Genomic DNA, 17,287 nt, shown 5'->3' on the forward strand with positions numbered 1-17,287 from the left:
TCACATGTGTAAACATTGTTTAAAGTCAACAATGAATACGCTTTAACACACATACTTCCTACTTCCATTGTCGTATGCATTTGTATCGTCATTTAACGACCAAGCGAAGCATTTGATGTTGGTAATGTCGTGGATCTTTTACGTACTACAACCGGTGGTCTCTTTGTTGTCTGTCGACAGCTGCTGCTGATGCTGAACCAAATGCTGTTCTAACAGGAAGTCGCCTGACTCAGGTAAGTTGAAAATCAAACGGATTCTCGCCCACATGTGAAATCTTTGTGCACGTAACATTATATTTGGACCGTCTGAATGTCCCTTGAATATTCTCCTATTACAGTGTCTGCATGTATGCATGTATGCTATAACCACGGACTTCGATAATCTAATTCCGTGCTATAACATGATGGTCATCATAGGCCTACTTCAGTTGGGTCGGTCAGTGCACGACATATTTAATAGGCTACTACACTATACGTCTCTGGTCAGAAGGTGCCGACATCATACAATGACAGGATGACGAATAAATAACACATGAAAGAAGTATTTTGTATAAAACAACATTTAATTAAATGTAGATTTGCCTACACATGTAACGCAGTTATTCACGTTAATATTTGACAAAACAAATTTTAGATTCCGAAAATCTGTTATGCTGGGACTAAAAACATTTCTGAGTTACATTATACTCGTGTCGAAAACTGTGAATATAGTAAAAAAAATCCTGGAAAAGGTCGGTGGGCGTATTATTATCGGATATAATGCCTCATCATTGAATACTGCAACTTGGAAAGAATCAGGATTGGCGTATCCCAGAGCATAAGAAATACGAAACACGTATATCCCACTATTTGATAATCAAAAGCTATCATGATATGTAGTTGTATAGAATCTTGGCCGTGGTGTGCATTGAGTCTGGTGTAAGATAAATATTTCCTTACACAAGTATTGCATCTTAATGTTTTAGATTTTAATTGTCCACGATACAGAAAGTAACGCACAAACGTGCAAAAGTAAGGAAGTTGTAATTGGTTGTAATGTAAATTATTACACCCGGTTGTTTCAGAAACATAAATCATTTACATACATAATAGAAGTGTATAACTTCCATAGTAGTTCAAATTCATTAAATCATGATTCTGTTCAGGCTGACACAATTCCCTCCTCAGAAAAACCATGCTGACCACAAGTACCTATCACGAATGACGAAAAAAAGATAGAATTCACTTAACTATATATATGTATTTGTGCATTATCTGTTTTCTCAGACCTCGTCAGAAAGAAAGTCTACCTGCGGTCATCTTAGCTTTAGGTCCGATCGATTTGATTTGATTTTGATTTTTTTATATTTTTATTTGAATGGTCCGATAATGTAAAATTTCAACAAACAAAAAACGTCTAAATTTTCAAAGCAATCTCAAATCATCGGACTTATACCTACGGTTCCCACAGAGACACAAATTCTTGCCGACACCGACTTCGTTAATAATACATTGTTGCCGATCAGTAGTGCTTATTGTTACAAACATATGTTAAGTTAATACGTGTCGCGGTACGACGGTAATCGACTCCAAGTACAAATAATTATTCTAGTGAACTGTGCAGTGCCGAGATCAATATACGACAATAGAGGAATGTGTCACAGTTCCCACTCACACGAGACTGTTAATTGTGGAATATTATAAGTGACATGTTATTTAGACAGGCTTTGCCTGTTTCGTTATATCACTACATAAAGTTCTATTGTCAAATTAAACAAGCTGTCGATGGCATTTCAAAACCTATACTGTGTCCTTTGGTAGTGATATGTATGTGAGCACACAGTCATGAATCGAATACAGAGCTCTATCGATTATCCATCTAAGAACGACTTGAGACGTACCCATCTGGAGTTTTCTTAACAGAATACAAATGAGTCGCCTTTAAACCTGGTATTGACAATTATAGTATTGAACAGGCTACATAAATCACACGTGTTCAGCTAAGAAATGGAGTATGCGTTTAAAGACAGGTGCCCTCTGACTATCTCATTTTAAATACCATTCTTCTTGTTATAAATAAATTTGACATGATACATGTACGTAATTCCATCTGGATGGGTTGTAAGCTTAATTATGAAGGTTACATGTAATTTCTAAGCTCGGATACATGACATGCTACGATAATAGCTACTGAACCTTGATGATACGTAAGAATGTAATATTGATCAAAGACTTGTAAACATATACGTCCCTGTATTGTTGAATAGGAATTTCATAACATGCATTGTACTTATATTGATACTGGACGAGTGACGACAATCGCGTTATATACTATAACTAAATCAATCGTGATATATTGTTGAAAATCACCGCGAGTCTATTTTAAAAGATATACAGTATCATAAACTGATTTATAAGTTTGTAATATCTCTTTTTATCCTTGGTGATATACAGTTTAGTTTGGTACATTTTACATTATATGATCAAACTAAATCAATAAATTATATATACGTTGTGGAATATGAAATCTTATGAAATCTGCTCCAACAAAAGAAAAAGGAAAAATATGTAAAAAAAAAAAACACGCAAAACAAGGGGNTACATTGTAAATGGTTAAATTACATAAGAAGTAAATAGGAATTGTAGACATCTCGGTCTGTATAATAAACGAAGAGTAGTCAAATCCATTAATTTTCATTTAGCGCGAATGAACGCAGATCCCGTTATACAACGTATTGGGGCGTAATATTACTTCGTTCTTAAACGTTACTGTCCCGTTATTGACCCAATCAAAGCTGGCCTTTAGGCTAGGGACATGGTCACTTTACAAAGAGAAAGGTTGGTCAAGCGTTCAACATTTGTCGAGTCAAGTGAGAGGTGTTGTTTTCTTGGATTTGTCGAGTCAGCAAGTTCTTTATATTCTGAGACTTGATGTTTTGTCGAAATTCTTCGAGACTCCAATACCAACATAGACTACAAGCTCGTATGTAGCGACTTACATTGTACGTCTTTTTCATTGAGTGTAAATTAAATAGTAGCATAATTGGTTGTGTCGTTCCTGAAGACAGAACCATTTACGCTATACTATTTACAGTGTACATTGGGCAAAATCCTTTGAAAACATCAACACATATATCTGCAACGGGTCCCCACTTCAGCTTTCAGTACCACTGATGAGAGTTTTTAATTTATTTTGAAAATGCATTTCCTGTATTGATATTTCATATTGCTTTGTAATTATGTAACGGGAGATAGAGAGAAACGGGGATTGGAACCCAGGACCTCCGAACTCTAGACGGACAATATTTGTGACCAGTTTAGCTGCCTGGTCGCCGGTGACCGGCGATCGAACCAGTCCAATGTCACTATATGTAATCGATTAAATGAAAACTGAAAATCAATGTCATTTTTTCTAATCTAATTGTGGCCTGGTTACGGCACTAGAATGTTTGTAGTTGACGCTGGATGGCGTCGTCGATTGCGAAAGTCTTAGTAATAGCTTCCTGAAGTTCCTAAAAAAAAACACGTGATTAAAGGCCTAAGTTTTGACGTGAACATACTTGAATTGAGAGCACTTTACACCCCAATTAACTTCACTTAACGTTTACGACCCTTTAAACCTCCAACTACTCTAACACAATGGGAATCCGTGCTTACGTAGAGGATAGGATCAGTATGTACCGGCCAGTTTACGCTATAGTGACGCTATATATACATAATTATACACTTATCTCATACATCTAACATCTTATTATGGCAGACTTGATGGACAGCTGACCAGGCCGTCGATGTGTATCTCTCAGGCCACGCTCCGGACAAAAGGTTAAACTGACCCTTCTGCAGAGCATGAGTCTGGGCAAAGGGCTGCATTGACCATTGCGAATACTGCGCCTATCACTGACGAGCATGACACCTAGATACGCTGACCACTATATAGAACCTGTACATACGTTATAGTGACCAAAAGGATGGATGAAATGGTACATAGGCAGATATGGAGTGTTTGCTTTAAACGATCTCGTATTGACATAATGCTACAATGACCATCACAAAGCTGTAAAATATGGAATAACGGTATAGTAACCCTCACTAAAGATCTAAATGTAAGCACTAATTGGTATATTGACCATCACATCACAAGGGTCTAACATATGGAACAAAAGCAACGGTGAACATCGACAAACAACGAGTTATGGACAAAAATACTCAGTGATTGATTATCACACAACTGTTAAACCATATGGAGTAATACATGAACGATAGCTACAGTGACCACAACCTGTGCCCACGTGATATCCATGTGACGGGACGACGTCTAGACAGTGATATACCTGCGTAAGTGGTTAAAATATTTGGAAACTGTGGTATTGTAACTGCTTTATCATAGGGGGGGGGGGGCTGTTTTTATAATATTTTAGGGCAAGTTCCCTGGATTTCTGTTGAAACATGTAAGGGTCAAATTTTTAAAGCATGATTAGCTTTACGCCGTGCTAAGGAAATAAGAATCACCCGATTTTTTTTCAAAATTCCTAATTGATCGCTATAAAAATGTATACATATAAGACTTTCAAGGAAATTTGACACGAAAAGCCGAATGAATGAAAACAATTTGGACAAAACATCATAGGGAAAATAATCTAAGCTGAAAATCTGCAAGTAAAACTTGGATCAATATTGCTAAATGCTCCAGCAAGGTAAACCATATATAATCAATGGATCTTGCACAACCTACATATGTATATTATAGACTTAGTTAGATAATCCCGTTCAACTCATTCACCCCTGAAATTTCATAATGAACTATTCCAACCTTTTAATTGGAGGAGTTCAAATGTGTCGTCAGGGGTGAATAAGTTAAAGCAAGAGAATCAACATTTTTCCAAAGAAATTTTGCCTATATTTAAAACATGGAAGCGGACACACTCAACAGTTTGTTTGGCCTGACGTAGGGAATGGACAAACTGGACATGGGCGGGGTGATGGTGGTCAGTGTAATAGACGTACGATGTCCGTACGCTGTAGGCGGGTCAGTAGATCAGGTGTACAATACCTATTAATGGTAACTACATGTAAATACCTGTGATTTATTTGGGTGCCCTGCCCACATCCCTATCTTGATGTGGTCCGCGGTTCACGGCTATTTACATATCGAGGTATTGATGTACAATTACAGGTCATTGGTACAGGTGTAATGTCAGTTTCTTTTATTCAATTGAAATTAAGATTTGACAAGCATGGCCAATCTTTCGAGGTTATAACATCTGAAAGTAATTTGTAGGCGCGCCTGAGTCAGGGATGGAGCTGGTTGGGTGGTCGGCTTCATTGGTACAGGTAGATATGGCGACTGAGGGGGAAATACTCAATACTACAAAAATATACTTGTCATTCGCGATATATACCGTTGTGTATCGGCATACCAAAGTGTTCAATATTTTCCCTGATACATGGGATGTATAAATATGGTTAGAGTAATGGCCGTTCAAAGGAATCAGAAAAAATGGCCTGTCCGGGCAACAACTTGATGCCAAGGTCAATATCACAGCTTGAACATATTAAAATAACTTCATCAATCTATTGTGGTATGGGCTATTGTTTGTTTGTTATGTAAGACAACACAGCCTCGAACTGGACTCTGACGATCCGGAACTTCACAAACCGAACAATACTGTATAGTATTCGCTGTCCGAAAACTCGTGTTTTCGCTAACTAACACAATTGTAATAGAACATTGCAGGACAACAGGGGAAGGTTCGAAACATCGCGACTTTGACTCATGAATGCTGTATTTCTTTTAGCCTATATATTCCACAGAAGACCGAATGTAATTATAAAGTGACAGAACACAAGACAAGAAAAATGAATTTGAAATATATATCGATACTGAATTAAATGTGATTAGAAATATATATCGATACTGAATTAAGTGTAATTAGACATACATATCTCATGTATTTATACGCTGTTGTTTGCATGTTTAGGTGTTAATTTGACACCGGAACATGTCAATGTTTTCGTTCACTTCGTACTTCGATTTATTAGTGTAATTTTCAGTGTTTCCCTTAAGATCGGCCCTGGATTGTAGTTCGAAACAACGAGAAATTTTACTTGTAAAAGTTCGATTCATGAATTAAACATCAGTATAGCGTTTTATAAGAATGAAACCGGACTTTGCCTTAAGTTCAGCACATCTCGAAATTCGAATCTTCGAACTTCGATTTATGAAAGTTTGACTGTTCATCCGAACAATCCCATATTCGCTATGTCCGAACAATCGTGAATTTGCTATATTAATTTGCTATATCCGAACAATAGTTTCTTCATCGCATATATCCGAACAATAGTTTCTTCATCGCATATAGCCGAACAATAGTTTCTTTATCGCATATAGCCGAACAAGCAGCATGATGTACATGTATTTGCTATCCGAACAATCGTGTATTTGCCGCATATATCCGAACAATTATGTATACGCTCTATCACGAAACTCGTGTACACTCCATGGGAATCGCATGGATTTATACAGTTTCTCTTAAAGATAGCTCTGTGTCGGAAACCATAACGACACCCATGTGTGAGCTATTCCGGTTTTCCTACCCAGTCCATCATTAGATCCACATTTAATTTCCGAATTATTTATGGCTCAGAAAACCATCCGTTAGAAATTCAGGTTGATAATATTTCGTTCGTTGTAGCAAGTAAGGCGCGTGATTGCATGTGAATACTGAAGTAAAGAACCCACATGGTCCTTAGAGTGAACACTTGTATCATAATGTTCGTTTTTTCCGGTGACGGATGTTATCTATACTTAAATATAACTGTCTATGCTACCCATCTCCCACGCCCAGGTGTTTTTGGGGGAATGGGAGAGCTGTCGGATAATAACATTACATAGCTTCATGTATTACTGCGTTAGACTACATGTGTACCTAGTCAGGGCATGATCACGCAGATGGATTTATTGAAACAGTACAGTTACTTAGATTAATTACACTTATTAGTGGAATACTAACAAGAAGACGCTGGCATCAATTCTTCTGGACGATTTTGAGATGTTTGATCCCCATGACCCTAATAAAAATAATAATATACAACATTTGATATAGCGCCCTGTCTAGGTAACATAACCCACTCTAAAGCGCTTTATATTACATAGATATATACAGTTATTACAATTAGCATATACATTAATTAATCAATACAATTTTTGAGGAATTCGCAGGAGCTGCCTTACCAGGCGCTAACTACTAGTCCTATGCCACCTGACTTGTATCTCCCTAGAGCTATGTGTGTGTGCCTACGTATGTGCTGGAGATGTATTGTTGGGTAAGGTAATTGTTCTTCGCAAATTTTGTTGGGCAACATCATGGGAAGCTACTAGCCATTTACTACAAGCCTATAAAATGTTTCAGCTCTTCAGATGAAAATAGTTGAAATGTTTTACTTATTTGACCCCGTGACATTGAAGTTAAGTCAATGTCTCTTTTTTTGTAAACTCTGTCGGGCTCTTTTTTATAGAAAACTACAGGCAAGTGATTATATGATTCCAGGCCTGTCCATTCAGCAGGAAAATCTGTTTTAAGATCTTTAAAGTATACATGTTACGTTAAGGTCATATTTGTTCGCAAACTTTGTTAGGCTCCATCCAAGGAAACTACCAGCCAAATACCATGACTTTAGACCTTTTGATTAAGTTGACGACCGACAGACTGGCAGACAGACGATGGACACCGCGCTATGACAGGTCCTTCGGACCATGTGGGCTAAACATTTTGGTAAACATTCTAGGTAAAAAGATATCGTAAAGCTGAAGTCATTCGCGTTCTCAAAAACGGATGCTTTCAATTTCAAATATTGCATTATTAGGCACGTACACAATAATCCGGGTACTACAGAACCTCCGATAGTTCAGGTAAAACTGCGCAATACATTGCAGGAATATACATATATATACATATTGTCTGTATTATTAGTTTCCCAATCATGATCGTATTATCGTATTACGGGAAGTTTTACTATATGTGTATCCGGGAACATGATAATCATTACAACAGACCTCTGCATGCACGAGGCTTTACATGAGTAACGCTACACCTACTTTTTTTGGTGTAGATAATAGACATCCCTGTTCCTGCTTATTGTGGTGGGTTTTTGTATTTTTGTAATGTTTTCTAGTAAACCGAAACTAACAGGTGTCATGTAAGGTATATTATAATCTTGGACTGTCGTGACGGAGCTAAACTTTATGAAGGTACAAATGTACGTTAGCTGTATACGAGTTACCTCACAATCACAGGCCTGGAAAGCATAAAGGTAGAGTTAAACATCTGTGTAATTACTAAAACAATGCGTCAAACTGTCTAGTATTTCAAATGTAACTAATGTACTATATATAGTATATAACACCATGCCATGAACGTTGTAGCGAGCATCTGTTTATATATTGACATATATCACCATTTCACGTTCTCAATAGTTCAATACGTAAACACCAAGTGAGTTATTTGTGAAATCCTTGTGATCCTATGGCACACTGCGTTTAAACATATATCCAGAGGTTTATGTTTCTCATAATTTAAATTTAACTTATCGCTTAATAGATACAGTCTACTAATCTGATCATATCTCTCAGTGATACTTGTATTCTAATACAGTCTCATTAATTGAATTTGATACTGCTATTTAATGACAAGTTTATAGAACAACAAAATTACAACCTTATAGTAACTGGAAAAGAGTACAAATTTTCGCTGAATGCAGGCCAATGTTTAGTCTAAAGAACAATATCAGCCGACTGTAGATTGTATATGTAGAATATCAGCCATATTGCCCAAGTCTGACCTCTTCTATAGAATAAACAAACAATAATATATGAATTTTGAAATATCGTACTTCTCTCAAGTTACAATTGTGTATATTGGTCTTTAAGTTTCGCTAAAACTGCAATAGGAGAGGACGTTGGTAAGATATGACTAAAAGTGCTGAAATAAAAATAGGTGTAAATGAAGTCACAGTGTTATAAGCTGGTAATCTTGGTACAGTGTAGAACGGGGTTCCGAACCAAAGGTGGCTGATTGGGGATGGGATTTAACCTTTTGATCTCTAGACTTCCCCTCCCTTATCGTAACAATCCAGACCCCACAATCCCATTATCTGGAATGAGGATTTGTAGTTTGTGTGTTTTACACGTACTATGTCAGAGTGGTCAGTCTGGTGAATCAATACAAATAAAACAAATAAACATAACCAGCATATTTATAAACACGAGCCTGGCCCGCGGTGGGCGCGTGTCAGATGACCGTCTGTAATTAGTAGGTATTAAATGTAGATACAGACTAGTGTTTAGTGAAACATACATGTAGGCGTTATATTGTGTTCAACTTCGGATACATTCACTATGGACAGCATTCGAGCGGACAATATCGAAATGTTATTGTAGATCTATAAGACCTACGATCGGTATAGTCAGTTATTAAAAGAAGATAAATGAACCCCGCTCGTACAAACGAGCAAGTTTTGATCGACAATTTAGTGGGATTTTAATTGGATTTCAGCTAAAACGATGTCTGTGACCAGTGTCCGTTGACACGACAAGCCCCGCCTCCTGTCGATTCATGATTTCCGGACTTCGCAACCCGATATAAAACCGGGGATTAGTTTCTTCCTTGTTACAATATCCTACGAGATCAGAGGACAATGAACTAACCGTAAGTACTTTTAATACTCACTTGCACAATATACCCATCTGTACAATATTATTAATACTATCGAGTACAATTAGCAATAGTCACAAGTTTGATAATAAGTATTATAGAACAGTATCGGATTTTAAAGAATTAACAGCTATATCGAAATGTAGAGAGTTCATAATTTTTTTAGCATAAAGAAAGGTTTATACGACAGACATCTTTTTACACTTGATTCAATGTAACCGAGTCAGAAATGATCAGAGAATAATACACAAAATAACTCTTATTGAACAGGTTAGTTTTCATTTCATAAGCATCATGTGCAGTTTTAGCTATATATTTTTCATTTTATGTGGAAAAGTGCCATAGGTGCAGTTTTATTATCAGAATGATTAGATTTTGAACAATCACGCCAAATTGTCATGATTTTCATTTGAAAATATATTCAGTTGGAGAGTCCATTTTCTAACACGAAAAGGAATTTTGAAATTATTTAGTTGTATTGACTCTAGAAAGCTGTAGATTGTCTTGGCAATTCGATAATTTTTACTTTTTAAAACTTGTGATATTGTATACTGAATACATATTATGGGGTGTTTTCTTTATATAATATCATTTTTCGTCTAGTTCCGTGAAATCGTTGATCAGTGCGTCTTTCCGTCTTTAGAGACTTCCGGACAATGATCACTGAACTTAATAATACCGTGTACATGATACATTGTATTATAACGATACACTTAAGCCAAGCTTTCCATAGCAGAAGATATACAAATTTGAATAAAACAAAGTGGAAAAAACAATATCTGTAAAATGTAGCCGAACGCTTAATTTGTAATCAGCTCAACAGTATCAGATTTAAAATAGAGGAAACACGAGTATATAAATTTGGCTATAAATATTGAACATTGTAAAATAAACTAATAAAACGTCAACGTTAAATGTCCGTACATGTGCTCTTGGTTACCGTAATCAACACATGATGTAGATCACCGAATGACATGCCTACTTCCGGAAGTTTTGTTCCGTTTTGTCCCATATACCGTCTGCTCATCTTTCCGGAAGAGCGAAGTTCAGGAACTTGATGAATGTGCTTTATTCCATCGCATACTTGTCAACCCTCCTTATTTAGGAGGGAGACACCCGATTTTGGACCCTAAAATTTAGTGTTCTCAACCAGTGAATTTGCTAACTGTTCCTTTATACTAAGATCTGATGACTTCATCTGAAAGAAAAACTCAAAGTTTGTCATTTTAAAGGGTTATATTGTTTCTAGGGAGTGTATACACACATTTTATTGATGTTTTAATTTTAAGCATGCAGATTCTCCACCGTGGAAATCTCAAAATGTTGGCAAGTATGTAACGTAATCAGTAATAAAATAAATCATTGTTTTTTCCCTAACGGAATACATTCAGTTCATATGTAAGTTATCCGTCCGCCACGCGGAAGGATCGGATGAAATTTGTTTAACAACATTTGAAAGGTCATTTCGGCAACAGTATCTTTATGATTCAATTTCTATAATATTTTCTTCAAAATATGTCAAACAATGAAACCAACCAGTATGGGTCAACTTAAAGACAAAGATAAGTACAATGTACAGCTGGTGGATGTCAGGGATGTACCAGGTCTTCAACACACACTTATGATAGTTTGTTATGACCGTTGAAAGTTATGAAACCAGCGGAAGTTCAGTTCCGCCATATCCTCAGATTGGTGCGCACCTTCCGTGTGTTTATGGAGGTCAAAGATCAAGTGGTTTGTTCCTGTCGGCAAATATATTAAATCTAATTAGCTTATACAATATTTAGACCATCTTTTTTGATTGAATAATTCTAACAGCTGCTTGTTAGGTACAATACAGTGTAGGTACAATCTAATTTCCTGTGTTACTGAGGGCAAGCAATATGTTAATTGCACTTGTATGAGTACTCATCACAATATTTCCTTTTAAATCATAGGTCATGGCATATGACTTCCTTTGACCGTTTGCATGTAGTATTTTGTACTGTGTTAATATGATATTGTAATTTCAATATTTTTGTGTAATGGATTTAACCCTGGCGATGAAACATAAAGCTATATACCTGCTTTATTTGACCCATGAGGTGCCTAACAGTGTTCTGTGGTTAGGGGTCCTTCACCTCCGTCATCCTAACGGAAACCATCTCATCATCTTATTATTGTCTATACAGACTTCCTGTCGGGTCAGAATTCTGTGAACTTCCTCTGAGGTCAGAGTTCGTGTTACTACATAGACAGTAATTTCTTAGCGATTGGAAGTACTAGATAATTATACAGTGGGGTTCTACGTAATAGTCTTATCAAGGGTAACGATGCATCGCTCGATGACAAGATAAGTGCGGGTAGAGTATATAGGTCACGTGATTCCAAAAGTCATATGCCGCAAAATCCTCAAGGGAGGCAACCCAGACTTCAGTGTAGTAATCTGTTGTAACCGCTATCGCTAATTTTGTCAATATACGATAAGCGATATCAGAAAAGTTTCAAGAAACCCATGTGACTCAAACTAAGATTATAGAAGCTGTAAACTTAAGATGCATTGTTACGTCGAATTTATTGTCGGGCAAATAAACTGATGTTATGTTGTATATCGCTATCGTGAAACTTGGGAGTAAACCTGCCTATGCGACATGTGCCTGTTCCAAAGATATAACCATAAAACAGACATATGTAGCCGTATTGTATAGACGTATCTGCATAATATTAATGGCTTTTCCGCGAAATTATAGTGCGTATTTCTTCAAAAAGGCTAAACCCGGAAATAGAATTCAATTCAAATAGTTCATTGAAGTGTCACATGTAAAGGGTACAATTATACAATTACAAAATAATAAGCCATATCAGTCACCTTTACATCCAGTCTACTATGAGTCTTATGAGACACTATCATTCTTCCATTACACTAGAGTGTGAGCAACAAGCACAATGCTATCTGTTAATTTGGGACGGGAAACTGTTACATTTGGCTACTAGTAAGTTAGTACATGTTCTTGTTGGAACAGCCAGCTTGTGATGTGACGTACACGATCGTTTGCCCGCGTTTGTGCGCTCTGTAAATCGCTCTACACGTGTAGTACAGTAATTATGACATTTCATGCAACGTTTTTGTAGAACAGATCAAATCTCGGTCGGATATAGCTAAAACACCAGAAGGCTTTTCTAACTACCTTACATCAAGGGGTTGTCGGTGGTTTTTGGCAGCCGTCAGACTATCTAACATAAGAAATCGCTTTGTATTGACCTCTCTGTAAGATATGTGAGTCTGTCTCACCTCGGCCACTGGTAAACCTTCTCCATATCTATGTTGTTTTGTATTCACGTACAGTCTAAGGACTCGTTCACGACGTAATGTTTAGAAACTAAGATGACTTGTGCCGAAAAGTGTGTCTACCGAACATGACGATCAGATATCATGAAGGTCACACGTGACACCTGATGCCCTTCCGCGGTTATCTCAGAAACCTTTATATTACGACCTTATAGTATTCAATGTTATCAATATTGCTGACAGTGGTGGGGATTATTTATTGTGTAAATGACCAGATATACTTAATCTGGTTTCATGGGGGTTGTTTTGCCTCGTCAGTCAATAAAAAGCCTCACAAACAAATTAGAACAATATCTGGTCAGCATTTGAACTCCTTTAACTTTTTACAAAATCCTTTGATTGAATGAAAACCTTGCAGACTTTCGATATACCTCATGCTCGGTTAAGATATTGATGGGATACGAAATTATAAAGTCAGTATTATTGCCCGCAGTAGAAGGGGTAAACGTGACCAACCATATTTCTCCAGAGACTGTGTCGTAGTACCACTAGACATTATGTATAGAAGTAATTTTGTCGACAACATTAAAACTACTTTGTACCAGAAAAGAGATTGTTTTGTGTATAAAAGAATAGGAGACAATGGTACTACTGTAAGTATAGCAAGATAGAAGTACCCTCTTATCTCAATAACTCAGCACAGACTAGTAGCGTTATCTGCCGTTCGCTCTTACCAGCATCTGTAACCGTGCGTGTAGCAAGCCTTACCGATTCGCTCGCGTGCGCGTGCCCATCAGTTAATCGCTCTGCCCCCTCCCCATTTGTAAAACTCGGAATCCCAGCAAAGTGAATCCGTGGCGAGGTGTAAAAGGAAAGGAAATTGGCATAATGTTCTCCCGCCTCTAGTAGCAGCGACAGGGAGGGTTAGTGGAGTATAGTTCAGTCTGTCCTCGGCTCACGGGGTGCGTAGTTTCGCTGCACCCCTGGCGCTAATGAATGGGCTCAGCAACAAGCGAGACCCAGGACAGGAAATACATTCTATAGTTGTGTTCCAACGTGAAACGGGATGCACCAAAAAGTAAACAGCGTACTGCGCATGTGTGTGTATACAACAGAGGACTAGTTATCCATGGCTGGCTCCAATGTTCTACACGGTACGTACCCCAGATATCAACATACGTTAAATATACCCGTCTCTCACGAACACATATGTTTGTAATGCCCACAGTATGTCAGTTTTGTATCATAGGTACATTTTCTCTCACTTTTATGTCTTTTCAGATGAGCGACCATGTTGGATGACTGACAAGAGTTTCGCTTTCCCAAGTCCAACACTCTGTCTGAAACTGTGCTTCATTGTTCCCAATGAAGACCTGAGCAAGGAAAACCATACTAAGCTGAGAAAAAGTGGTATATTTTCTCTATTGCTATGATTTCAAAAAGGAGTTTGAACAAATTTCTCTCTATTTGATATCAAAACGCAGAATCATCCCGTGATAATACGTCATCGAGTTACTAATATTATCACAATCACCAGAACACTGAGTGCTGTCTTGCTGTAGAGTTGTGTATGGTTGTTTTGCTGAGTACTATACAGCAAAATGCCAAACAAAATCAACGTTGACGAGGACTACTTCCTATTGGAAGCTGTTAAGGCGGGAAAAGAGAGTCAGGTTCGTTCCATTTTGTCCAATAGTTGTTACCGGAGTGTAGACTATGTGGACTGTAGGGGACGAACAGCTTTACACTGGGCGACAGAGTATGGCTACAAAAACATTATACGTTTATTGTTGGACTCAAAATGGAGTGCTGACCTGGCGGACAATAAGGGTCAAACGCCATTACATATCGCGTGCAACCATCATAAAACTGACATAGCGACATGGCTGATCGGGATGGGATGTGACGTCAACGCGAGGGATGACGCTGGAAACGCGGTCCTTCAACGCGCCATTCACAACAATTTGGAGTCCGTTGTACATCTACTATGTAAACTAGACGTCGGGATCAACTCAAAGAACAAAAATGACTGGTCTCCCCTACACGAAGCCATTAGGGTAGGTAACAAAGACATCGTACGACTGCTGATCAGTAAGGGTGCTGACGTGAACGCGTTAACACAGTACAAAGCAACGCCATTTTCAACGGCCATTTTCTATTACCGAATCGCACAGAAGAACTCGTACGGTTCTTTGGACCCAATAGGCCGGACGCTGGTGTTAAATGGCGGACGTCTGAGCGAGTCTGACGGTCAGTGGTCGCCCCTTCTGTCATGTATTTCGATTGGAAACAGCTACATTGCAGGGATGCTGTTGTATCACGGGTGTCGAGTGGATAGTCATGGTCAGTATGGCCGAAGTCTTCTTGTAGACGCCTTCACGAGATGTGATACAAATGTGGTAAAACTGCTGGTAACTTGTGGCTATCGGCTGACAGTTGAAGAGGTCGAACAGTGCACGCGACGCATCCCAACATTCTCAAGGTCATTCAGGAGATTAGCATTCTCAGGTCATGCCACAGGAACAAATGGTGTCAAAATGATCGTCTGGCTCCGGGAACGGGTACACAACTGTTTTTCGTTGCAAGAGCTAGCGCGCATGACCATCCGGAAGTCATTGAATGCTGGATCCGGTGACAGATCAATTTTGAACAATATCCCGAAACTGATCCTTCCGCGAGTTATTAAGGAATACATTGCAATAGACGAAATTGAAAACGTATATTGACCAAGTGCCATATATAGTGAACACTGGTAACCTCTAATGAGGTGGATACTCAAAATGGTCAACCCCAAGGGAGTATCCTTGGGGCTAATGATTTCCCGTGGAAACAAAACTGTTTTGGTAATCTTACATAATCAAATGTTGTTTTCCTAGTGTTATTCCACACCAGATATGGATGGAATGGATATTTGTTGTCTCGATATTGAGATGTTTCGTTTCGTTATTTGGTAAGAAACTTTATCAAATTTCTATCAGGTGCTCAAGGTTGGGTTGTGCAATACCGCCGCTTCAGCATTGCTCGCATTGGGGTGTAGATAGTGTACTCTTATACTGGTATACATTGAGGCCTTGTTAACGAATTTAATATCTGGTTCTATTGGACCGGAAATAAACTGTATGGGGAATCGATAAGAACACCTCGAATACGTACTCCAGGCGATGTGTGACGTATACAAATATCAGAGACGTGGGCCTCCGTCTGTTTGATTCTGCGATATCGCGTTGCCAAGGTAATATCTCATGTAGGCTTGTAAAATATAACCAAAATATTGCAACATGCCTTACGAGCGTATGTCTCTAGGCCAACCCGAAACAAAACAAAACTTATTGCAGACGCGTAGTATATGTATTATGTTATGTAAAGAATGTCGTCGGAAGCCACCTAGACGCAGTGTGTCAGTTTGGTAGGTAAACTAATTAAAGGCATGTTCTGAAACCCCTCCATGTTTATTAGATCTAGAGGTTAAAAAGATATAAAAAGATTTAAACCCCGTCCAATTAGCGCGTGTGATGCAGTGCTTTACTTGTCGGTAATTAGTGTATGCATGTGTACGTTTTTCTGTCTTGTCTGTTAGGGATCCACAGAGATTTGTTGAAATTCCACTCAATGTTAATTGTGTTTATATTCCAGTAACTTATTTATTTCTTATGCATAAAAAACTTTGTCTTCCAAACCAAAATGAAGGACTGAAAAATACCCATGTGCCAATTTTTTTGCAGCAAGATCGCTCGGCCTTAAATAAACTTCACAACAACTTTACAACCGAGTGTTACGTTTTTATTGGTATATGTACGGCTACGTAGACCGGGAGGAACCGAAATGAAATTGGCGTAGACTACATGCGCAGTGGTTCAGCGGCGGCACCATCACGCGCCAGACTTTATCAGAGGCTGTGTGGTGTACCTGGCAGTACACTCGAACCACACACGTGTAATCCATAAACTAGGCACTTGCAGAACCGTGCCAGCATTGAAATGTGTTATAAACAGTAGATGTAACGTTTTAGACAAACATGTAAAATATATGTATATATCAGAAAAATGGTGCGAGGATAGTACAGTCCCCTGTGATCTGTAGCACAGGAACTTGTCATGATATAATGGGCGTCACAGCATATATTAAGTACTATTTTATATACATACCGCGACTCCCGTTTAGTTCTATCTTTAGTCATATACAATGTAGCATCTGCGATGTCACTGTTCTCTGTAGTATATGCGTTTCTAAACGACATAGGGGTGTACTGTTCATAGAGAATAATACATGCCTTTTCCCATATCACACCCAGTTTCAACCCGAGACTACAATATCAGCCCAAGGGCAGAAGG

General features: G+C 38.2%; 1 protein-coding gene across 4 annotated transcripts; it reads left to right on the forward strand.

Annotated features, from left to right (window-relative positions):
- The first annotated feature begins 23 nt into the window (after window positions 1-23).
- LOC110447618 (putative ankyrin repeat protein RF_0381) lies at window positions 24-16,721 on the forward strand. Of its 4 annotated transcripts, none has more exons than XM_021493422.1 (3): window positions 24-233; window positions 9,530-9,682; window positions 14,238-16,721. In XM_021493422.1, exon 3 carries the CDS (start codon window positions 14,558-14,560, stop codon window positions 15,680-15,682), a length of 1,125 nt encoding a protein of 374 aa, XP_021349097.1. In that variant the 5' UTR covers window positions 24-233; window positions 9,530-9,682; window positions 14,238-14,557; the 3' UTR covers window positions 15,683-16,721. The 4 variants fall into 4 exon arrangements, with proteins under 4 accessions (XP_021349097.1, XP_021349095.1, XP_021349096.1 ...); XM_021493420.1 differs by lacking the exon at window positions 24-233 and adding an exon at window positions 4,295-4,313; XM_021493421.1 differs by lacking the exon at window positions 24-233 and adding an exon at window positions 8,226-8,288.
- Window positions 16,722-17,287: the final 566 nt, after the last annotated feature.

This window comes from Mizuhopecten yessoensis, unplaced genomic scaffold, assembly GCF_002113885.1.
Source record: "Mizuhopecten yessoensis strain PY_sf001 unplaced genomic scaffold, ASM211388v2 scaffold3537, whole genome shotgun sequence".
NCBI lineage: Eukaryota > Metazoa > Mollusca > Bivalvia > Pectinida > Pectinidae > Mizuhopecten > Mizuhopecten yessoensis.